The sequence below is a fragment of the Hyalella azteca genome, unplaced genomic scaffold, assembly GCF_000764305.2.
Source record: "Hyalella azteca isolate HAZT.00-mixed unplaced genomic scaffold, Hazt_2.0.2 contig13505, whole genome shotgun sequence".
Lineage (NCBI taxonomy): Eukaryota > Metazoa > Arthropoda > Malacostraca > Amphipoda > Hyalellidae > Hyalella > Hyalella azteca.
In genome coordinates this window covers 156,295-182,469 of record NW_025943425.1, presented here as the reverse complement: position 1 = coordinate 182,469, position 26,175 = coordinate 156,295, and the positions used below count along the sequence as shown (strand labels likewise).

At 36.0% G+C, this 26,175-nt stretch overlaps 2 protein-coding genes across 2 annotated transcripts in view; one reads left to right on the top strand and one right to left on the bottom strand.

Annotated features, from left to right (window-relative positions):
• Window positions 1-7,348, top strand: part of LOC108680930 (forkhead box protein O) — a 35,435-nt gene extending 28,087 nt beyond the window's left edge. Inside the window, exons 7-11 of the mRNA XM_018169860.2 lie at window positions 4,475-4,565; window positions 5,240-5,426; window positions 5,663-5,776; window positions 6,553-6,603; window positions 6,927-7,348. Coding sequence (XP_018025349.1) covers window positions 4,475-4,565; window positions 5,240-5,426; window positions 5,663-5,776; window positions 6,553-6,603; window positions 6,927-7,108 — 625 coding nt within the window. The 3' untranslated portion in view covers window positions 7,109-7,348. The remainder of the gene's footprint in view (window positions 1-4,474; window positions 4,566-5,239; window positions 5,427-5,662; window positions 5,777-6,552; window positions 6,604-6,926) is intronic.
• Window positions 7,349-14,882: 7,534 nt separating this feature from the next.
• Window positions 14,883-24,787, bottom strand: LOC108680926 (mucin-6). Its single transcript, XM_018169856.2, has 4 exons — window positions 23,539-24,787; window positions 20,509-20,678; window positions 19,038-19,091; window positions 14,883-15,041 (listed from the first exon to the last, which is right to left on the bottom strand). Exons 1-4 carry the CDS (start codon window positions 24,461-24,463, stop codon window positions 14,883-14,885), a joined length of 1,308 nt encoding a protein of 435 aa, XP_018025345.1. The 5' UTR covers window positions 24,464-24,787.
• Between the last annotated feature and the right edge of the window lie 1,388 nt (window positions 24,788-26,175).

Genomic DNA, 26,175 nt, shown 5'->3' with positions numbered 1-26,175 from the left:
GCCACCAAATTGTAACAGTAAGACAAAGTGAAAGACAATACTAAATAATTCAATTGCTTTGATGCCATGAGATACGTTTGAAAATTTTGAATTATCTTTGTATTAGCAAATAGAAATATTTCAACACCCAGGGAGTAAATGAAATCGTCGTTTTGACGGTAAAGTATTAGAATGCTAATTAATGCTGTTGTTCCTCGAAAATATTACAACAAATTTTATGACCACCAAAAAAGGGTTTCAAATTAATTTCGCATATAATTCAACGTTCTGCGTTGAACACACATCATTAAATCGCACACAAAGTTGATCATCGACTCAGATTACAGATATTTAGTGTGCACCATCCATCAGATGTTTAGTGTGCATCATCCACGGTAAGAGTGGAGATGCCGGGGAAGTGCGTCGCCGAGTTCGTAACAGTGTCGGTGATGCGATCAATGACCTCGTTAAAACGCTTCGTTTTTACAAAAAATTTTCGTACCCCAAAAAACGATAGTTTGACAATCGATATTTCGCAATGGCCCCAAGATAGAGAACATGTTTCATCATAATATTGCAAGTTATTAGATATTTTTTGCTTGTTGTTTGAAATCGGGTAAGTGCTTTTGGCTAGAGCTCTAAATGTGGAAAAATTACTCGATGAAATAGGACCCTAAACCTTTGTTTAGGCGACACGGAATCGTTGCGCGAATAAACTTGTAAGAAATCGAAGAAAACGTGTGCAATTAAAGCAAGTTTTGCAAAAAAAGTGTAGAAAGATTTTATGTTATATTACAATACGTGCCAGAAGCACAAAAAATGTAGCCTGTAATCGTGAGAGTAGAAGACAATTTAAAATGTGAAGACATTTTCTAGTGTAACGAACGTTGATCTTGCAGAATGGGATGCCGTTGAACAGATTATGGGATTAAGATGCCTTGCCGCAGAGCCGCGGGAACGAGTCTAATAAAGACACATTGCGCTCGTTATATTCCGATCTGATTGATGAGGTAAATAAAAAACTGCGTTGTATTTACACGCTCAATCAAATATGGGTCAAGGCGTAAAAAACTAACGCAGTAGCGAGGAATTTGCTAATATTTTCGAAAGAATAATATTTGTATAAAACTTGACTCAAATCACAAGAGAGAATATCAATAATTTTGAAAAACAAAAAAAAAACAAGTTTGTTATACAAAGAAACATTAAGAGCATATAGAAGTTATAACAAATTTGGAAATTTCGAAATCATTCTCCAGTAAAAAATCACAATATCAAAAAAGAATAACCAGATAGAGCATCAATTTCAGACGACGCTTTTATACAGTTAAATGCGAAATTGAAAAACACAAATTATACGTGAGAACTCCATGTTATTAAAAATCGTAATAGTAGGTATCAAGACAGACTACGCAAATGAAGCAACAATTTTAGACGGCGCTTTAATAGTGTCGAATTCTTGATAAAAATTCTCAAATAATATTTAATAACTCAATATAATTAAAAATCGTAAGGCAGACATGGCCGTCGGACAACAGCGCTTAAATAAAAAAATCTTAAATTATATTTAATAACTCAATATAATTAAAAGCCAAAACGCAGACATTTCAGCGCTTGCACGAGACGAGCGTCTCCCCCTCGGCGCCCTCGTCATGCCGTATTGCTTTAATTGTCGTCACGCGCTATTTATCGCGCACGCCTCGTTTATCTCGGCTAATTAGGCGACCTGCTCTTCTGACAGACTAATGACTCCACAAAATGGCTGCTTGCCGAGCACCGAATACAGGTAAGGAGATGACATTTCAGAGATTCATTAAAGATTCAGGTTTCCAACGAATGGCAACGGCAATCAGCGGTGTAGGCAAACAACAGCCCCGCGGACCGTATGAGGACGGTTAGTATAGATTAATTTTTCACCTCATTTGTAATATTTTCAACTATGTCCCAGTTCAAGAGCTTTCTCTAGAATTGCGAATCGAATTCTCCTTATTATTCCAAGCTTGTGAGCAATAATAGCTCCTTCATTACTCTTGCCAAGAGTAGCAGTGAACTTCTACATATTTTAAATACCTACTAAAATCTTGTTATCAAATCACTAACTTCATATATTAAAAATATAATGTTAATGCAACTAAATACTAAAAAAACATTTTCTCCAACATAAATTTATACTTAAATGCGTTCAATGCGTAATTTTCTGTAAAAAAATTTCCCCACCTCTGATCTAGGAGCCTAATTTTAGGCACAACGCATATTAGGACGACGACGCCACAAAATGGCACCATAGTCTCGGAGTATAGCTTTTGAAGACAAGATAAAATTGAATCTCTCCGGAATGAGTGCTGAAATATTTTCATCATTAGCAGCTACGATGTACCCGAAAGCTCTTTTTTAAACATAAATACAAGACTCTCGTTGTACTAAAGCAAGCTTCAAGATTTTCACAATCGCATGCAAGGAGAGGTACACTAAACTGATACGATTAGTTCGTGTAATTATCTAACTGTCGGAATACACTCGTTCTCAATTTTTAAACAATATAATCGGGATAATTCGCTTAGTATCATCGACAGTCGCCTTGTACAATAAATAATATTGCCAGAATATCAAACTGCATCGAAACGTCATGGACCCTATGCGGCTAGCGGTACTGTGGGTCCTACGTATCCTTAGTATTCCAAGGATATGTAGGACCTACATTCTCATTAAAATAAATCAGTTTTAGAAAGACTTGAGAGCTTATTTTTTTGGTTCGATTATTAAAGAATAGAATGTTTCAAATATTTCACGGTCAAGTAAGATAATGAACTTTGCTGTAATACCGGAGAGTTATGTAAAGAGAAAATTACAGTAGGATTGTTTGTGCGCAAAAATGTTCATTATAGGGCTAAGCTATGCGACGTTGTATTTATTTATATTTCTTCCTCGGCCAAGTTGAAATGTGATAATTCTCTCCTAATTGATGCAATTATAACTCTAAATATTTATAACTTTTACAGACGCAAAGTTTGAATGAATTGGTAACGCTTTATTTATTCGATTTATTTTCCTAGAAGTAAACTTCAAATTGACCGCTAATCACAAACTTTTTAAATCCAATTCCATAGAATTAAACTTCAAATAAACTTATACAAGAGTGCTTCAAAAAATCCGTGGAAAAACATCAGTTTGAAAAAACGTTCAAAGTCATGAGGTTTATTTACATTCATATGCTTCATCTCTGTAGACACATTTCTGTGACCGCTGATATTAGCCATCAAGTTCATCTGTGTAAACTTGACTTCTGCAATTTGAACTATGTTTTGGCAGCTCCTTTTGCTTCTTCAATTGATAGTAATTGGGTACCTTTCAATGTATTTTTCATGTTGGGAAATAAAAAAAAGTCGGATGAGGCTGAGTCGGTCCAATAAGGTGGATGCCTAATGATTTCCCATTGAAATTCTTGCAACACCGCCATGTCTGCCGAGCGCCATGTACGAATTAATGCATTGTCGGGGTGGAAGAGTGTGCGCCCATGCTGCTTCCCAAGACGTTTTTCAGCGATTTTCTGGAAATTTTTCATACAAATCTTTTCATAATGAATAGCTGTAATATTTTTCCTGTTATAGAGGAAATCAATTTCCAAGATCCCCTCAGCAAACCAGGAAACCTTCCCCCTTGAAACGCTCACCTTTTTCTCTGACGGTCGAACTTTCTCCCCCGAACAGCCATTGCTTCGATTGAGTTTTGTCCTCTGACTTGTACTGGTAGAGCCATGTTTCATCCCCGGTTACAATCTGCGTAAGGTAAAGTTCAGGGTTCTCGGATCTACTTGTTCAAAATTTTATAGAAAGATCTGCCCTAGATTCCTGCTGATCTGGGTGTAACGCCTTGGAACCCATCCAGCGGAGAGCCTTACTCAGTCACAAACTGCCCACCAGAATTGTATATGTGCGAGATGTTGAGGGTGTCTGCTATTGATTCGGTGGTTATTCGCCTATCTTTTTCAGTGAGATCACGAACAATATCAATATTTTCCTCACAAACTGATGTGCATGGCCTGCCTCTGAGAGGGTCATCTTCGGTCTCATTTCTTTCGCTTCTGGAACAACTAATGCATTTGTATGCAGATTTATTTGAAGCACCATCACAATAAACTTGTTCCAGGGAGTCAATGATTGGCTGTTCTTCCACCCAAGTTTCACCATGAATTTGTTGTAGGACCTGGCCTCGATTTCGGTAGATGGCAAGTTGCATTCACGGTTGTTGCTTTTGAAACAGCGTCTCGCGTTTTTAGCATTGATTTTAAGCATTAAGATTACTTAATTAATTAATTTAACATTGATACAGGACCGCTCTGGTGCATTGGTCGCATATTTTTTTTCATAGAATTGACAGTAATGTCCATTTTCCACTAATTTTTTGAAGCCTTTTCGTAACGCTATAGTTATTAATTAACGCTATAGTTATTAATTTTCTTTCCTCGACATCGACTTAATAAGATATTTAATTGCAGTGGAGGCTGGGGCCTGAGTCAAATGCAGGGCAGCTACGGCAGCCAACGCAGCCACACTCCGCACAGCTACTCCTACTCCCATGTCAACCAGGTCAGTACGAACCCTCCCATCCTCCTACTCCCACGTCAACCAGGTCAGTACGAACCCTCCCATCCTCCTACTCTCACGTCAACCAGGTCAGTACGAACCTCCCACATTCACTGTTTTCGTACTTAAATGTTTTTTTCCGCGAGTTACATGAATTCCTTCATTAGGTTATCAAGGTTTAAATAATTCTCACATGTTGTACTTTTCCATCGAATTCCGTTGATTACATAGCATACTTACACCCGTCAGATGTGTAAGGGTTATTTTCAGGGTTTAAAAAAGCGTAGCGAGTAATCGATCAAATGTGCGCTGCGTTGTATTAAATAGGTTATGTGGGACACGAATCGATATCGAAGCCAATCGCGCATGTTGAAAATCATTTGAAACGCGATGACAGAAACTATCTGATTAACTTGGGTAGCAAATCTAAGTTCTGGCGATGAATCCGTTAATAAGATGAGATGAATAAATGAAATTATGAGAAAATTTTCATACCTATAACATGTTAAACACATAAAACTTCAACATATAAATATTTTATGAATACTATAACTGAACTATACTACTATACTGAATACTATAACTGAACTATACTACTATACTGAATACTATATTTGAAGTATACTACTATACCTACTGAATATTATATAGGTAACTGAAGGCAATATTGTGGGCAGTTCCACTCGAGCATGCAGCTGAGTTCCTCCTACCAGCAACTGAGCAGTTCCTTCAGCTCACCTTCATCCTTCGGCATCTCTCCCCTCGGCTCGTCTCCCCTCGGCTCGGCTTCCATCAGCTCATCAGCCCTCGGGCCGTCGCCGGGCCAAGGACAAAGCTCGGTTTTGTCTTCCACTGATTGGTCCAGTAAGTCAGACCACGAAGAATCTACAGCATTCAAACTTTATTTACTATTTTGATTTTTGATAGTTGCCAACATATCCAAAATTAATAATCAATTCTAATGACATATTAATTTACATTGCCATTAAATCACATTCGATATTCGCAACCATCAACTCGAAATTTTTATGAAAATACCAATAATTCAGTACTATGGTTACACAATAGTTAATAAATAGCGAGCATTTAATTGTGTGCAGGTGGAGGGTTCGGGAGCTCGTTCTCGTCCCACCTCGCACCGCCCCCCGCGCTGCACGGCGGGTGCGGCAGCCCTTCTCTTCCATCGTTCCCTTCAACTATCGCCACTCCTTCAGGTGAACTTATAAAACTAAATTAAATTATTGATGTCTAAAACGAAATTAAATAGTGATGTCTAAAACTAAATTAAATTATTGATGTCTAAAACGAAATTAAATAGTGATGTCTAAAACTAAATTAAATATTAATGTCTAAAACGAAATTAAATATTGATGTCTAAAACGAAATTAAATATTGATGTCTAAAACTAAATTAAATATTGATGTCTAAAACTAAATTAAATATTGATGTCTAAAATTAAATTAAATATTGATGTCTAAAACTAAAATAAATATTGATTTTTAAAACGAGACTAACATCAACTTTTAAACCGAAATTGAACATCGAATTCTGAAATGAAATTAAGATTGATAATTCATCGAAATCAACATCTATTTCTAAAACGAAATTAACATGATTTCTAGAGCGAAATTAACATCGATTTCTAGAAACGATAAAACATTGATCTCTAAAACGAAATTAACATCGATCTCTAAAACAAAATTAACATCGATTTCTAAAACTAATATAAACATCAATTTATAGAACGTGAATATTCAAGAAGCTGGAATGTCACTTATGCTCGAGTTATAGATGTAGGGGACATAAATAACGATCGATACAAGGAGAGCTGCATGCATGTCACTGACTCGACCATATGCATGTGTCAAATCAACTGTAGAGTACAGCGAATTCTAGGGGTAGTTTAATGGATATACTAAACGATGTGATCGTATTGTGATGTGGAAAATATCGTAATGACCAAATGTCATGACTACATAAATAATTGCAGGATTCTTGGGCCCGTCGGTACTCTCATCGTCCCCGGCGTCTCAGCACTACGGTCAGTAGTACCACCATTCTGCTAAGAATTTTTTGTACTCAAGTAATTTCTACCACAAAAGCATTCGTGTCCCACTCGCTCATGTCCTGACAAAATACCGAGGCCTCTAGAATCTAGATGAAGCGTTGCGCGGCAAACGTACAACGTACGGTTTTATGGTCCAATAGTAGTTTATATAAATAATTCCACTGACCGGTATTGTACCAAAAGTAATTGTACGTTTGCCAAATAGAGTACTGTGAAGTTTGAATAATTTAACTTAGGTCTGCTGTAGAACGATAATTTATTGCCGGCGTTCTAATTAAAGTCTTGCGTAGTGACAGGAAGCCCAGCCAGCAACCACACCGCAAACTCCCCTGCCTCGGCATCAGGCGGGTTCTCCTCGACCGAACTCAACGGCGCGTGCAAGAGAGACGAGTCCTTGCTGGACTCCTCGGCGGCGCAGTCTGGCGGCCAGTTCTCGACCCTGCCCTCCTACTACTACTGGCCGGATACTAAACTTTGAAGCAACTCTAGCCTTCTATCTATGACTGGCATGATACTTAACTTTGAAGCAACTCTAGCATTCTATCAATATCTGGCCTGATAATAAACTTTGAAGCAACTCTATACTTCTATCTATGACTGGCCGGATACTAAACTTTGAAGCAACTCTATCCTTCTATCAATAGCTGGCCGGATACTAAACTTTGAAGCAACTCTAACCTTCTATCAATAGCTGGCCGGATACTAAACTCTGAAGCAACTCTAGCCTTCTATCTATAACTGGCCTGAAACTAAACTTTGAAGCAACTGTATCCTTCAATCCACCTTGTGTAGTGCCAATCCTGCAGGATAATTTCCTCGCGTAGTGTCAGACTATGAAGACTGAAGCTGCTTTATCCTTCAATCTAGAACTGCAGGACCCTATCTGAACTTTAATCAACTATATCCTCCAGTCAATGACTGGACTGACAATAAACTTTGAAGCTGTTGCATCCTTCAGTCAATGACTGGCCTGACAATAAACTTTGAAGCAACTGTATCCTTCGGTCAATGACTGACCTGACAATAAACTTTGAAGCTGTTGCATCCTTCAGTCAATGACTGGCCTGACAATAAGCTTTGAAGAAATTGTATCCTTCAGTCAGTGACTGGCCTGACATAAAGCTCTGAAGCAACTGTCTTCTACCATTGAACAATATAATTTGTCCTAAGCCTGACCCAGAAATCTTGAGACAATTTTATCGTTAGAATGACCATGAAATTCATGTGATTACATTCGCAGCCTTTACAAAATCCTCGAGGTATTTACCTCCTCACAGCCTGACGACGCTCTAATCGGAGGACAAATTACAGTCTCATTTAAGGCTTAACTTAGAAAATATCCACTCTTTTCAGCCTGAAATAACGATATTCACATCCTACCATCTAAGTTCAGAAGATTATTTGATTATTTTTAGCCTGACTTATCGATGAACACAGAAGATGTTTATTTTTCCATAGCCAGCCACAACGATCAAGTCGGAAGCTTTTGCATGTTCTTCTCCCTCTCACCTGACATTGAATTGATAGATTTCATTTACATATAAATACCAAATTTCTTTCATGTCTTAGGTTTAACTCCGGTTTAAGAAAATCGGTCTTCGGCACTTCGCATTATGTTCACACTTATCCATCAAATATATGATATAGGAACTTTTTTCTCCAGTTTGAACACTGGATTTGAATAAGACTGGATGCATTCGATAATTTTTCCAGACACGACAATTGAAACGGCAATGGCTCTGTCATATTTAAAAACTGACGAACTTAATGGTATTTGCTTTTACAATTGGTCATTTATATAATTGGCTCAGTCAAGAACAGACAATTTAAAAATGTATACGAGGAATCTCCCTCTATTGAAATAAGCGTTGAAGTTACTGGACAAGATGCGAATGCAATGAAAACTATGGCGAAATCCAAAGAGTAGTAATAAGCTCACATTTCAAACAATTTCAAAGTTTTGTGATCATCTTATGAGTTACCGCTTTATATGATTGCCGTTGCCCACGATCAATCGAAGATAACCTGTCTCTAAACCTCACGTTTTATGAGAAGAAACACATTCTTATTCAAAACTATTGTAGCCTAAGTACCTGAACACTCATGGTTTTGCCACTTGACTTCAAATATATTGATTTCACTAGTTCAATTATGTAAAAGATTGATTTTATATGAATATTTTAGCATTAAAGCCTAAAGCATTTACGTCGTGAGGTAACCGACAGATGATATTTACGTACGGTTGCAGTTCCGATGTTAGTTTGATTTATATGTAATTATGGGAAATGCGTCCGCTTGATTGAAAGCTCTATTTGCTGTAAGACTAGCATGAACTTTGAAGCGAACTTTGTTGAGCATTAAATTGCTCAGTGACGAAAGCAACGAATTTGTTTGCTATGAGACACGAACGGAAAACCACGCAGCTTGGAGTAGGTTTCGCATTAGAATTACAGAGGAACAATTTATTTTATACAAGTGTACGTTGGTATAAATTGTATACTAGTATTCCTAGCTGTCGTATGGTAATAGTAATATTTGTACAGCAGTGGTTGGCCGTGTGCTATTTATATATATTACGCTGGAACTAAAGGGGCGATTTATTAATTAATTTCTGAGCTGGTATGGCACGATTGAGAGCACGGCTTCATAGTTTTAAGTGTTATATCTTTTGTATATAGGTGACGTGATACTGACGCATTATTTCAATAAAGCTCTTAAACTCTTATTTATTTCTATAACCGTTTTGATTATATTTACAAAATATTTTTACTCTATCAAGATATGCTTAAATATAGAGGCTCGCTCATGTTGAACTCTTACACTAACGATGTGTAAAAATTTCACTTCCAAAACCTTAGGATGCTTTGTCACTTTGTGAACTATACGAGTTCTAAATATGAAGCATTTGACCCGATGTCGGGCAGGTTTGAAGAATTCATACAAGTCTGCATGGAGGCTTCAGTGTCGTCAAAACTTTCCTGACATGATCGAATACGAACTAATTGATGACAATAATGGCAGTAAGAAGACCATAGCAATCAATGCACATTTCAAGCGGAGAGTTCGGGCATAGTATCAGTACTGTCATTTTGTACTTAGTTGCTTGAACATAAAAATTGAAACATGGACCACAACGTAAGGCAATAAAATTGCCAGTCGTTCATTGCAAACAGTGAAGTTATAACATTTAAAGGAAACCTAATAGTTTAATAGAAGAGAAAAAACTGCGGAGCGAAGTGAGCTACATATAGGCTTCGATGGATGTTTGACAAAAAGCGTCAATTTCCCAATAACATTTGGAATTAGTGATTGGCCAATAAACATAATCAATGGATTAACACCCCAGTCATTTTACGAAACCACTTCAAGAAAATATTTGTTAAGTTACGGTACACCAATTGTTACGGTGCACAAAACATATGAGCAAATAAATTCAGAGTAAAGCCTGAATCGATTCGACACAAGTAAATTAATTTGTAATCAATTCAAACTTTGATGCTTGTAACACAAGCTATTTACCTCTAAGAATTGAATGCGTAGACTGCAGAGCATCGCCATCTTGACAGGGATGACGAGGACCATGACGGCGTGTGGATTTCTCAGTTTTATACAAAGTTAGAATAGAATTTTCAAAGCTTGTGGAGGAGCTAAAGTATGGCCAACTTCTACTAGTTTACAAAATTTTCATAGTAAAATTCTGGGCGTCACGGCACAATCTAAAGCCACATAACACTTTACATTGAATAATTTGTCAAAAAACTTCAATTTCCAACAAAAAAAGGAGCACTATAATATATAGCCATTCTGAGTACTACGCACTTCCAAAGAAAACTCTGTGGACCTAAGGATATTGTAACACATGGTATGAATTCACAGAAAGACAAGTAGGAAAATAGAAAAAAAAAATCTATGCGTCTTAAAAATTTTTCTATTTGAACATCAAAACCAAATTAACTAAATTTCAAGCTTATTCTCCTAACTCATGTCTTTAGTTCATGTCTTTAGTATGGTTTCTGAGGATGCAACATCATGATTGAAAGCATTGATTTTTGATGTTCAAATCTACAGTACGCCTTAGTCAAGAAGAAAAAATTTTCTAGAAATTATAATGATATTCAGAAATCTACTTGAACTTCATGGCTTTATTCTTATGGAATTTATGGTAATACTCAGAACATTTTCAAACTTGTTCTTGATTGATATAGATACGTACCAACAAAATATGTCGCATATTCTACTGCAATTGTCAGATGGGCCAGAGTAGTTGGTCAGTTATAACCAATTACATAAACTAATTAGCTGCAACACATTTTCACTATATTACTGATACTATTAAAAGATTTCTTGTTTTGTTCATTTGGTCACACTAGCTCAAAGGTCCAGTGAGAGGCAGCTTTCTAGGCCAACACATTAACAAGGTTCAACCAAAGATAGAGAGTATATATATGTGTTTTTAGACCAATTAACATCAACATGTAAGAATACCGTAAGCAGAATGTTGTAGAAATTGTAAGGCAATTCAATGGGTATTATTGCAGATTAACTACATCCAAAAAAAAGGGTGTTTTTTTTTTTTTGAATTATATGTTTTTTGGGGTGTAGATTACGAATCTGAAATCCATTTTTGGCGGTCGGCATCGGAAAACCTGTAAGTCGCGAAAAAAATCGGTTTTCCGATGCCGACCGCCAAAAATGGATTTCAGATTCGTAATCTACACCCCAAAAAACATATAATTCAAAAAAAAAACACCCTTTTTTTTGGATGTAGTTAATCTGCAATAATACCATTCAATGATAATGAATTTTTCATTACAAATTGCGTATAGTAATTCCGTTCAGATGGACTCAGTATTAGCTAACTTGTTATTTTAACTAATATTATTTAAAATTTTTAAAAATTATAAAATTAAATGTTCCACAAATAGCACACAACCATAAAAAGTTAGTGCGTAGCAGTAGTACTAGTTACAGTAGTTTCAATACCTGCCATGCATTGGATAACACTTTAATCACTCAAAGTCAAAGCTAAAATCTTGGAGAGACTCTCATGGTGGCTTTTTCTACTTTAGAGCATCCTAAAGACAAAATGCTTTAATCCTTATAGTTTTAAATAAGTAATAAAAGATTGTACTTGCACTGCAACCAAATGTTATGAAAAAATATAAGTTGTGGGAAAATATATACATTTGCATTTTATATGTATTATAGCTTAGCTTTCAACTTTTGCTCCAAAATCTCATCATAATACCTAGATTAAAAACTTAAAACCTTTCAAAACAGTTTGAACTTTGATGTGATAGAGTGGGATAAAAAGACTAAAAAGGTATCAAATTCCACAAAATAATCTCAAAATTCTGTGGAAGAATTTAATTTAATCTATTTCATTCATTTCACAAAATTGCAACCAGAAATATTAAAATCTAATCTTAGTCCTTTAATTTTTTGTTCATTGATATGATATAAGGATTAACCGTCATTTTCCATGTCATTTTCCTATTTATAGTGAAATTCTAATGTCTCTTCTACAAAATTGAACATAAATTATATGGTAACATTAAAAAAATTAAATTATTTTGAACTACTAGAAAATACTGTAAATAAATGTTTTTCACACAATATTGAAAAGCCAGTAGGCACAAATGTCATGAGAAGCAGAAATAACAGGATAACTGTGATGTCTGTGAAGACTCTTGCAATAGTTTTCATAAAACACTTGCTTGCATCATTGCATGCACAGTTCTCAGATTTTTTGGGAATATAGGCTAATAGGACCAGCAATTTCAGCAAAGGCACATGCCACATCAATAGGATCAACAATGACCAATGACCAAAAGATCAATCAGTCTAGCCTCAAAAAACAACAAAAATGTCATAAATGATAAATATTTAGATTTTAGAACAAAAGATGGAATTATAGTCATAATAATAATAGTGGGATTGTTTGGAACCATGTGTAAGTAATTGTATTTAAATTACGTACTATCCTGTTTTTGGTGATGAGCAGCAAGTTGAGTGCAAGTCAAATAATTCATGCTGGAGCCTGGAAAGGTCTTCATATGTCAAGGTTACTGATAGTCTAACACACACAGTGACACTTTGTCTGTCAGAAGTGACAGTAATTTGATCTTTAGTTTAACAAGCATAATATTTTTAATAAAATCTTTCATAACAAAATGACCTCCGTTGAGGCTTGAGCGGTTGAGGCTCCGTAGTGGCCTTTGGCCTACCTACGATAACGTTTAGTTACCATATGCTAACTACAAATGTGTCTCGCTCTTGTTAGAAATTTGTGGTTTTGTTTTCAAACTTAATCAATTACCTATATTCTACTGAAGGTCCGCGATATAAGTGCTTTTGCAACTAAGCGGCATTGAAACTACTTCAGAATTGCCAGCTGTCAGCTGAGAGCCGCAGTGACCCTCTACCGGATAGAAAGATCCCAATGGTTGTCATCCGGAAAGACGATGTGAAAATTATAGGAAAAATCGTTGTTCTGCATCTAAAATGATGAGCGACCATCGGATATAATAATGAGGTCATCACTCATCACCAATTGAACTATTCGAATTCAAGAACATGGGAGATGAATGTCAAGATGCTATTTGTCTACAAGACACTGAAACTTCATAAAATTAACTCCATGAAGATAAAATTCACTTGTTTTAAGGTACAGATCATCATGAATTCATGATACCTCATCTTTCTTCGCATATTATTTATGCCGACAAGTGAATTACGTAATAGCAATTGTCTTATCAATCCTCTTCTTTCTCAAACTAAATTATTTGAAGCAACTTTACCAGTTCATCAAAGGCCAACAGAGTAAAACAATAATTATTTGTGTGCACAAATTGTGAATATTGCGTAATACGACAAGGTATAACGGAACAATTGTTTCAATCGACAAGGTAATGCTTCGGAACAATTGCTTCAATCGTAATGCTAATACGGAACAATTGCTTCAATCGACCATGTAATACGGAAAAACTGCTCTGAAACCATTCAGTTGTCAACAACAAAGCATCTACGGACAATGCTTGAAAACTGATATTTTCCTGGATTTCTGCTTCTAAAATTAAGATGTATTGGCCTCGACATTGACTGGGTCAAACCGGTCTCTCTACAGCTTGGCAAAACTGTTTATTTATAACCAAACCTAGAGCTAGTAATATAGATTTATGTGTCATCAGTAAAGATTACGCAATCATAAAAAGCTGTAATTTTTACACGTGCATTTTTTCAGTCTTCATTTTTATCTTAAATCTTAGAGTGAGGTTTTTACACAATAACCCTTATTAATGGAATTGATCTTAAAGTCAAGAATCTTTCTTAACGACTAATAATACTTGTATCGTAGCTTATATATAAATTTTTATATGATTATTTGCTTGACATATAATGAATGTGTGTCTTTCTTGAAACAAGTTTTTCGTTACTATGCGAATACTATGCCGGTATGCGAATTTCTAGTTCCTAGTAACTTTGCGGCGAGCTTAGCCGTCTTAAACGCACTAAAAATGTATTTGAGATCCATCGTGGCCGAACGTGAACGATGTAATTCAATTATGATTTATATTTATGCTAACGATTGCGTTATTTCAGGCAACGGCAGAAATGCGTTTTTCGATTGTTCAATAATTGACTGAAATATATTAAATAATATTGGTTGGTCGGTGAGCCTCAATAGCAGAAACATTAGTTAACAGGAACAAAACACAGCTTGTTGCAAGCGTTTAACCTTAAAAAAAATCGATAAAAATACGACGTTTCCACGTGATCGTGAACAGCGTGATGATTGCATCTATTGTTGAACTAATATTAGTTCAACCATTATTGTATCCAAAAAGCGTGTTATATGACAACGTTATCAGCACGAAGACATCACCTCAAATAACCATGGCATATAAATACAACAGCTTTCTCGCACCCACACTTTTCTATCAAAGCTGTGATTAGGAAAACTAACTCAAAATACTCACAAATAACATAAAAAAATCTGGCTAGACGACATACAATACTTTCTTCGCGCGCTCTTGCATTACTGACGTGAGGAGATTAAGCATTCTCATAATACCTGCAAATTATCTCTAAATAACTGAACACATACGTAATTACAACATTTTTGTCTCACTCACACTTTCTATCAATTATGTAATGAGGTAAAACTCACAATACCATAGCCCATTCCTAAGTAATCACCCTAGACGTCGTTGGTAATTCACAACATAGTTCAACTAAAAAACGTTCATATATCATTTACGCGACGAGGTAGAAGGTTGCTGGTCGTCATCCTCTTCCTCATCGTCATCATCGTCCATTTCCTGTTCATGACATCGCCCGGGAGGTAGAGACGAGGTCCCTGGAGCTGACAAAGAACCGGCCGCCCCTCCTTCGGCAGCGCCGCCTTCGCTCTATCAAGTAAAAAATGGGTTTAATTTTCACCTCGCGACTATTCAAGAGCTTGTTTGCTGTGCACTTTAAGGTTGTATTGGAATGGGTACGTGAAAAAAAATTTTACCATGTATGATAAAATGATAAACGATGAACCACTGAAAACTGAAAATATATGAACAAGATTGGGAAATATATTGTAATTCTTATAAAACATGTTGCTCATGTAAGTCTAGCTTTTGCGACGTGTATTGCCCCAACAGATTGCGCGAAAGGTAAAAATTCAATTTTTCATCATAATTGAATAGTAAGAGTACCTGTAAAGCATGTCAAGACTAAATATTTCAAAATATCAAAATTGTTGCATTAATTAAATCAGGATGTATAATTTAGTTCTAATTAAACCTTGATTAATGAATAAAAAAATGAAAAAAATTATGTAAAAAGTGCAGATAGTTACTGATTAGAAGTTGAGTAAATTGATCAGAAAGTTAATTTGGGATTTAAATAAAATAAATAAAAAAACTTTTAAAAACCACGTTTTCTTAACGGACAAAATAGAAAAACATTTACTCTTACATAACATTATATGTACATAACTTTAATGTTATGTAAGAGTTAATGTTTTTCTTTTTTGTCCGTTAAGAAAACGTTGTTTTTAAAAGCTTATTTATTTATTTTATTTTCTATCTTTTAGTTTAGCAATTTTTGCAATTCAAATCATTTTCCAGGGTTGGCAATTCTGGATGTTCGGCAAAAAAACTCGATTCTCAACCGTGAATTTTTTATTTTTTTTTAATTAAAAAATTATAAAAAAAAGTTCAAATTATTACTTCTGATGATCAAGTCTTGAATTGTTAGGCAGCATAAGCATGCATGCCAAATTTCAAGTTTCTAGGATCTTCATAAGTGCTCTAAATTAAGGTTTGAACTTTTGATGACAGACAGAGACGAAGCGATATAAGTATTAAAATCACTTGTTTGCTTGAATCGCAAGTTAACCAGGAATTTAAAAGCAAAGAAAATACCACAAAAATTCACCATATCTTTTTAAGAGAAAACGTTTCGGAGTCCAGCTCCATCGTCAGTTCAAACCTACTTTACTAATTGATTTATTTGTGTTTCTAGGACTGAACTTTTTCTGAACAGAATTTTGTGGTTTGAACTGACGATGGAGCTGGACTCCGAAACGTTTTCTCTTAAAAAGATATGGTGAATTTTTGTGGTATTTTCTTTGCTTTTAAATTCCTGGAGACGAAGCGAAACTAAGAAAAACGTGGTAACATATCAAGACTTAGTTATAATTATTTTATTTTCCTAGAATTTCTCAAAGTAATATTGTTTTTAATGCATTCTCACACAAACGTAAAATTTGTCCCTAAATATTTTCTGCTCTGTTCAAGTTAACGTAGTCAATTAAAATCGTTTCAATAATACCAAATTACCGTAAAACCTGATCATACCGACTCACAAATACTCATTCATCAGCAACTGTTTAATGAAGCAGTTCTTATCGGGTAAGGCATTTGAACAAAATATTTGGAAATAAGTCATGATTGACCTTGGATGCTCAATCATCCTCAATGTATTTCAACACATCTATGCTCATATCTGGATTAATAAAGGGCACAATGACGTTATATGAGCTGCACATCGACTTGAAAGATACCAATAAGGCTCATATATGGACTTATTGACAGCAATCTAGCTCTGATCCAATGATCTAATTACGGGCACTTCACCATCGATGAGAGATAAACTCCAGAATTGAATTCTTCGCTTGAACAATTACTGCGCTATCAAACTTACATGACTTCGAGCTATCGATATGAGCTTCGATTACCCCTTAACGCAATAGAACAATTGAAATGTGTATTTTGTGTAATATTGGCAATTATGAGCCAAATTACGTATAGTTATAGACGTCGTAAACATGGAAAAATATAACTCAGTAATCACTGCAGTGAGTGACAGAGAGCGTATTTTCTCGTCGACGAAAACGTGAAGTCACGGACGGACAGACAGACAGACGGACGGACATGACGAGCACAGTAGCGCCTTTTTCCATAAATGAGAAAATGCGCTAAAAACACATAGGGAATCTCTAAACTCCAAAAATTTATTGAATGGATGAAAATTTTCAATTCATGCGTGTCAGTTCATCAAGCTCATTCACACTCAGGGCTTTGAGTTAAACATAATAATTGAGCCGCGTCAATAAACCTATAAAGCGTGTTGAAGCAGAAACCACTCACAATTTTGTTCAAAACTTCTAAATTATATTTTGCCGCTTCATATGTGAATTAATGCTGATATCATTTGAGGTATTTTTTTACTCTAGTCTCCAAAAAATTCATTATAGATTTGAGTTTAAATTCAATCATGAAGCAAAGTGCGAAACTTTATTTCAAAATGTAACCATTCTTTTACTCGATATTTCACTGCAAAACCCTACCATTTATCAACGAATAAATTTATTTTTTATTTGTTTTATCAACAAATAAAGCTCAATAAAAGATTCTTCCGTGAAATCACACCACAAGTGCAGGGATTTCATGTTTTTACGGCGCAATATTCGCTATAAGCCGTGATTGCAGTGCAATTGAAGACGGAACGGCACTCAGATGAAGAGTGTGAAGAGTTTTGTTATCTGTAACGCTTATCTCTACCAATGAACCTCGGATGGTTACGAGTGCAATACAGTAGGCCATGACGCCAGTGCATTTTCTGTTCAGAAAAAGTTCATCTTTATGCATTTTTCTACAAGTTTATTATGCTGTTAAATAGTATATTTTGATCAATCGTGACTCACTTAAAAGGCTTTGCACAAATTTTTCGACGCAGGGCAAGAGTGTGAATGTAATTTTCATCTCGATCGTGGCGAGAAAGTATCACACTGAGTAAGAAATAGCGAGAGCGAACTGTTCATACGTGTTCACAGACTACAATCCTCATCTGAACCTACCACGGTACACTGCTTAAACAGACTCACAGAAAAAAAATATTAGTTAAAATCTTGTAGCATGTTGCCAGCAAGAAAGTGCAAAATTCGGTTGCAACCGCAATTATATACTGTCAAAACGAATAGTAAAATCACGCAAACCAAAGAATCACAGTATATAATGAGAAAAAATTGTGCTCGAGAAATTTGAGAACTTTGGCAAATTTGGAGTTAAATGTTTAAACTTACGAACGAATGACTGATTTGATTCAAAGTAATTTATCCACTATTTTAATCAATATAATTAATTCATGCAGGTTAGCCTTGTAAAATTGGCTTTGTTTGTATGAAGTTTGAAAGTCAATGACTAGCTCATGCGAGATATAAATAACAAGATTTCATGTATCAAATATTACCATAGCGTTAATTTGTTTGTTATCAGTAGCGTGAAGTGGCTCATAGATAAACTCCGAGAACTGTTCTCGGGTCAATTTACCACAGCAGAGTTTTCAATTTCATTCATTAACATCATTCTGATGAGATGACAAGCACGGACAGGCCATCATGTATCTTTTAGATTACATGCTTGAAGCTCAAAAATCTGAACGTCATAGGCGCGAACTCGTATATATTTTACTGGTTGATTTTCGGTCACCGGAATTAACAACTTGAGATTCGAGTGCATGATGTCGTAGTGACAAATAAAATTCCCGTGTATAGATAATGTTCTAGAGCGATTCCGTTCAGTCATGATTCAATAGTTCCTATAAACTCATAAACGCTTAAAACAGCGGAACTTTTCAATTTGCAGTTATGAAAATGTATAAAAAATTATCAAACGCCCACGTTTTTTGTTAGTCAGTCTGAACTAAATCCTATTGTTATTTACTAAATAAAGTTTGTATAACAACGGTTACACCTTTCTAAGCAAGCAGTAATGTCATTGGTGAAGTTGATATCAGAAGAATTAGAGACTATATTCAAGAAAGACCAAGTTCAAGAAAGAACAAAATATTTGGTGCGGTAGAGCGGCCTATTACATTTCAATATAATTAAATTACATTTATGTACTCACATGAGCTGAAACTTTCCGATGCTTCGCTCTGCGGTTCTGGAACCAAGTTTTAACCTGCATAAACAACAAGGGATGAATTACAAGCGGAGAAATTTGGTTAACCTGAGCCATCTATTGTACTTCAATCAACTGTCAATCTTCAACCTCAGTAGTCGTTGTTCCAAGTATCCTAACTGAAGCATCTACTGACGTGCTATTTTAAAATAAAAATAAAAAATTGTTAAAGAATACAGCAAAAAAGTGCAATGTTCATTGTATAAATTACAGGAAAAAAATTTACAGTGCGCTTTGAAAAATTAAAAAAAAGTTTGTGTAACAAAATTGCTGGTTATTCAAAGATTGTGTATGCATATTTTTCATGGAAGTTAGTGATTTGTCCCGAGTTAATTGATCACTATACAGTTATTAACAAAAGTTCAAGTGCTCTAAGATAATATAATTTGATACTTGAGCTTTCGCAAGTAAAGTGGTGGCTCATGTAGAAACTATAAAAACGATAAACGATTCATGTAAGAAACGATAATTGAGTTGAATGTTGAAAAAGTTGCGGCATGGATAGAAGGTTATAGAAAATCAAAACTGATACATCCATCCCACCCGAAATTGATGCAACATTGTAAATAAAATAATTTTTTTTGTAAATAAGGGTTATTGAAACTTGAAAGAGATGGCGAGAAGAGATAAATTTTTTACAAGCTTACGTGAAAATATAAAGTTAGCGAATATTATTATTTCATCAAGTTGAGATTTGCTACAATAAAGTTTTTATTGCAGGAAAAACGTATTATGAGTGGCAGCATAATCTTTATTATCGTTTGTGTTCATGATTTGTCTACTTGATCTTGATTTTGAAGCATTTTTAGAATAATATAATATAAAAACATACAGATAAATAATAATTAATAGTAGCATTTACCATGATAAAAGCTAGCAGTAAAACCGTTCTAGCTAAACCATACCTATGTAAGGCAGTCAGTTTTTTAAGACACAGAAATGTAATTGCGAGATATGAAATTATACTTACATAACATATGATAATACAATTTCAATCTATCAAAGCCCATTCTTCATTCTCATTGTAGAAAATTTCTTAAATGAAAATGGAGTCGTGCGAATCATATGTTAAAAATTATTTATGAAAGCAAAATAAAAAAGTTCGAGTGTTATGGTATTATATGACTTCTGTTTTTATGGAGAAGGCGGAGTGAGACTATTCAATGAAATATTAGGCATGCTTACAAGTTAGAAGTAATGTAATATCAATTAAGATTTGTGTGTCCTGCGTACTTGGCCGTTCTTTTGGCCATCTGACAACCCTTGTTATTACGGTAACGCATTAACTCGTCTCCGCACCTAAAATATCTACATTCTATTGATATCATCAATAAACATCTTAGGCACTAAGAGATCATTTAATAAACATGAAATGAATTAATACATCATCGCACAAACTCGTCTCTGTGGTCCGCACCTGTCGCTCGTGCAGCGCAAGTTCTTGCGCGAGTTGTCTCCTGTGTCCGGGCGTGATGTATTTCTGTACCTCAAACACCTCCTCCAACCGCCGCGTCTGTAGGCCTGAGAACCGAACCTGACCGCCTCTCCTTCTAGGGGGCACCGGTCCCGGGTAAGGATACGCTGCGCCTGCCAAAAGAACACATTATTGATATTTCTACAGCTTAATTAGTAGTTTATTGGCACATTATATATTACGCATTACGAACACGAATCTTAATACCATTGTGTCCCGGGATAAACAACCTGTCATAGTAAGCCGCAGGTTCATAAACCAAAAGCTAATGCCCAATTTACTGCGGACCTAGTGTAGAGTTTGAATGCAAACCAATCTTAAAATTAATTATTACTGTTATGGAAGATGTTTTTTTTAATCGAGGTCTTCTCCTATGACAACCTCAGCAAGGAAGATGAAGTCGAATAGTTTGTGTAACTGGACAAACGAGGAATTTTTCATACCGTACTCTACAAATGCAAATTAAATTATTAAATGAAGTAACAGGAATTGAATAAAAAAATAAATACTAAGAGTAGAAATAAGGTTGAAACAGCCAAAAGGAAAAAAAAACAATGGAGAAGCCAAATAATTCTTTATTGCTTCAAAAATTAGCAAAAGGGTATGATGGTCAACAACCGGATTCAAGGACCAAAAAAAATATAAAAAATCCAAGAAGCTTATCACGTTCACTAGTTGTATGATATTTGTAGAGGTAATGAAAACCGGTCGGAAATGTCAATAAAATTCATATTGCGATTTAAGTAAGCGCGTTGGGTAAAATGTAGGTATAAATAAATAGCCATCGTACTTTGAAGCAACCGCTCCGCACCATCTGCATATCAATCAATTTATCTTTAGGACAGGCGAATCAAATCCGCAAGCTTAGAATTGAAAGACAATACCTAAATTCGACGTCGTTATAATGCCATGCATTCGAACTGTGAATGATAGCGTTCAGGTACAATGTGATCGTTTGCCTCCAACTGGTGATCGAACATTCATTTTTTTTATATTTTATTGTTCCCAGAACGGCAAGTTAAGTTGGAAGTCACCGCAATACCTTTAAAATAGATAAAGACTGTCATGAACTCCGCACAGTAACCGTGATTTATTCCTGGTATGACACCTGACAATTACCCCAGTACGATAACGCCATACGTCGCAAGTCAATTTATCGACATGCAACTTCACTCTTTGCGTTTGTTCATTGCCGACTTCCCAGATGACTTCCCTAGGTCTTCTGTTTTCGAGAAAAATTGCTGAAAATTTATTGTTTCAAGCAGAAACTGATTAGTTTTTCGCTGTAATTAAGTCAAATAACGAAAAATATCAACTTTCGTCTGGAGCTGTTGGATTATATCACCAACTGGCGCTGAGCCCAAAACATTGTAATATTTGCATGATAGTTTCAAGTCTACTTGCACTGAAGTGGACTTGATTAATCTACCTTGATTAATGTTATAGATTATCATGCATAACATTAATTGAATTGAAATGTAACACCTATGAATTAATTATTAAGATTTAATTCAGTTAGAAATACACTCCATTCGCGGTCGGTTCCCGACTTGTATTGTTGGCAGCCTCGTCAATGACATACGAGTGGCCACTCAGCAGATACTGCACTTAACTCGCCGCTCGCCAATGAAAAATGTTAATACTTGTCAGAACAATGTAATTGTGGTTCGATTACCACTTAAAAAAATACACAGCAGTATTGATCTCGTTGCAAAGTTGTGGTGCAGTTTTGTTTATAAAATAGACCGTTTTCATTGAAGAACGGCGTCTGCTTATATACGGCATAGTATAGCAAGCATGGTACAGAGTTGTCGGCACTGAGGAGTAAAATTAAGCCTGGTGTGGCCTGTCGCAGATTCAGCTACTTTTCGTGACTTGTTCACAGGAGTTATAAAAACAGGTCCTTTGACTCTTTTCAAAACTGACGTTGACTTGAAGTAGCTGCAAGACTTCTACTTGGTCCGCAGCATGCTAGGCATTTCAAGTCTGAATTTATAATTCTTCATAGCTTCATTTAGTCTGATACTGAAAGTGTTCATACTAGGAGCAACATTGATTTTTGTCATAGAAAAATGTGATAAAATACAGCGAGACCAGCTTAATATAGTCTTTTTTTGCGCTGATCCGAGTAAAAAAATATGTCAAATGCGATTCAAATGTCGGTTCAATAATTTACGTAAGGTACATCCACAGTGTCGATCCTAAGCGTTTCTTGGTAAAAAAGTTCGTCTTAGTTTATCAATGGCGGTGATTGTGGACAGGAAGAAGAGCATGTTCTCCAATAATTGGTTGATAAACGACCGACCTAACTGGTCCACGGGAGACACGCTACGGAAATATTTGCTCGAGCGAATAGATTCATGCTAGCGGCCATAAATAAATTAATGAAAATAATTTAAGACTAAACGATAACAGCAACGGTTGAAGTACTTACAGTAATCATTTGTGAAGCATAACGAATATTGAAAAAGAGGAAGGAAAAAATATAAGACTTACAATTGGTATACGTAACATACCAGACAGGATAAGGTGCAAGGAAAAATCTTTGAAAAGACGTAAATTTAATAAAGAAAAATCAAACATTACAAAACCTATTTTTTCAGGTCCGATATATCCAAAGAATTTCAGAAATCATGAATGTTTCAGTCGTTTTTAACGTGTGCGTTATTTGCACAACTATTACAAAAGATATGTGAAGTGCAAATGAAAAGTTTGATGTTTTGATTTTCTAAACGCAAACATATGATCCATAAAACGGAATTGCCGTGAAGTGAATAAAAAGCTTACACATCTAACAAAATGTTAGCAAATTTATATAGCAAATATAGGTAGCAGGTACTCTTCGGTTCATATATCAACGGAATAGTTAGATCAAGTACCGTATTACACTCATAAAAAACATAAAAGAAATAGGCTCGTTAAACGCTGAACATCAGAGATGCAAGTGGTGGAACCCCAACAAATGACACTCACCGGGATCAAAAACTGAACAGAGCTGAGCTGGCCTGCGTTCGCAGAGATGTCTCCACATTGACATATTGCTGGTCGATGGTAAATCACGCATCAAAGATGATCCCATCAGCCGAGGCGAGGAAATTTCTCCGCTTGGTCCGATTCTGGGAGTCATGAAATGAGGGGCTCGTAAAAATTCTTGACTATGGCTAGTTACTACAGGCAAAGGGAATCGGTAAGTAGGGGTCGAGTATGGGTAATCATCGAATTCACCATAACCACTCGGTGCCGGGAACATCTGATCACCACTGGTAGGTGATGGATCACTTGGAGTTGTGCTACTAGTAGACGATCGATGTCGAGAAAAATACATCCGAGCTTCAATGGAAGCTGAGTGGCGAGAAGAAACAGCAAGAAAATCAGGTCTCCTCAACATTGAATCAGTCTGGGAAACAAGGCCAATCGGTGAAACCGTAGAAGAAGTACAATAACTAGGGGACCGAAGTCTGTCGGATCCTACAGAAATCGGAGATTCCGAGCTGCACACGTCGATGTCTTCGGTAGAGAAGTCGGAAGCTGCATTCGTGGGTGAAGGTCGCGTGGTGGAAGTGTGTAAATTAAGAGGTGACGTCTGTGGTCTCGTGAACACTTCATCTTCAGCTGACGAAAAAGATGCACGAGATCTATCACGAGTTGAAGACGTTGGTCTCAGAAATCCTAGCGACGGTTCAATAATTACACCGGGTCTAACAGCGACAGGTTTGGCGATTGTGGTGACCGGCGAGTCGGAAATGTTAGAAGTCGTTGGAATTCTTGTAATGACTTCATTGAAATCTCCCAAAGAGGTAAGGGAAGCGTCCTTGGAACTCTGTACAGATTCATCCTTCTTCTTCGAAGAAAGTATGCTGTCTATAGTAAACATTTCAGAGCGGTATAAAATACGCATCAGGGTCTTAAATACAGACGTTAGTGCAGCAAGCAACGATTTTTATTACACTTCAAATGCACTGTTAGAATCCAGAAAACCTGTAATGTGTTCTCGGCACTCACGTAGCCGGAGAGTTCATAACCGAGACCTCGAGCAGCGCCTGCTACAATAATAATGATGACCCGAGTAAAGCTTTCCATTCCCTGCACTGAAATGAATAGCGACGCAACGAACTTCAACGTTTGTCTGATAAAGCAAGCGATGGCTAGAAGCTCCGCCTTCATACAGAGGGACCACAACTCGAGATATGAGAGAATGGGCATTGAACAAACTTTATTAGCAACGCTTATGCAAGCAATAATTCTAATTTAGTAATAGAAACGATCACTTAACTCGTTGCGGAAATTTTGAAATAAACTCAGAGTGACACGAAGAGCTTAAAAGCTGAAATATATAATTGAGGCAGTAGAAAAATGCCTAGAAAACTTGGCGTAGCTGCAACAGATTTGCTGCATGGTTCTTCAAGGAGGGTTGATTGCATCTTGAGGGTTCATCCTCTTATCACGAAGAGACGATAAGAATGAAGTAGTAAACGAGGTGTCGTTTTGACACTGATAACGGTTATTTGTCTGAGATCCTACAGCCTCGATAAGAGCTATAAAAAAACTCATAGCACTTCCACAAAGCTTACTTAAACGATACACGGTAAGCATCATAATGAATCCAATTTAAGAGCTCAATTTTTAAGTTTTGTCTCAAAATTTATCCTTTGCATAATTCACGGAGACCACGAAGGAAAAATGTAAGCCTGTTCTAGATAAAATTTACACAAAAATTCTTCTAAAGTTTAAACCAAATCTACGTTTAAAAAAAACTAGAATACAAAATTGGGAACTGTTCTCAGAATTTTTAAGAATTTAGAGGCGACCAAATCACGAATTTGTAAAGCAGTACAGCACATCGCGATAAAATTATAAACAAGAAATTACTAGACAGAATAAATAACAAAAGAATCCGAATAAATTACAGAAGAATCAGAAGCAGCGAAAAGGGATAGCAAGGAGCGAAAAGAAGCTATCATCAGCCCTAGACCAGCAGGCACCGTCCAGTGTCAACGCTCCATTCAAAAGTAATAGGTATATAAGAAGTACGCGATCACATCCACGCAATGCACCATGATTCATACATTCAATAGTGCGTTCTCAAGTGCTGTGCTATCAGCCTACAGGTGACAAGCGCTATCACGCATGAAAATAAAAAAACTTCTTTCAAATTAACCCGCCAACTTCTTCACTTCGCGCAGTGAAGGATTGTCAGAGCGGCAGATAGAATTACCCGGAGATAAGATAGCAAGAGATGTGATTTGCAATAGGAAATGTAACCTTTATTCTCAATCTCCGCCACAGTGCATTAGGCAGGTAATCTCTCAGCGGCCAAACACTTGAGTTTGACAGCGGAAACCTCTGTACAAGTTAATTAAGATTCGACTGATCGACGGTACACGACGCGAGTATATATAAATGAGAACGAATAAGATGTATATTCTAAGAAGCCTATCAGAAGATACTTGTCAAGGGCTATAATAAAGTATGTGCGCAATATGAATCTTTTAACTCCTCGACCTTATCACAGTGAATTTATACCTTTCCTCGAGGTTTACTGGAGATTGATGCAGTGTTTTAAGAAGGTTCAAGGTAAGTGTAAAAGGCAAATTCAGTTTAGTTCATTGA

Coding starts and splice junctions, on each gene's coding strand:
- LOC108680926 (XM_018169856.2), bottom strand. CDS start 24,463: ATGCGTATTTTATACCGCTCTGAAATGTTTACTATAGACAGCATACTT. Junction 19,092..20,508: donor TTGCGCTGCACGAGCGACAG/GTGCGGACCACA, acceptor TTGTTTATGCAG/GTTAAAACTTGGTTCCAGAA. Junction 15,042..19,037: donor ATCGGAAAGTTTCAGCTCAT/GTGAGTACATAA, acceptor TTTACTTGATAG/AGCGAAGGCGGCGCTGCCGA.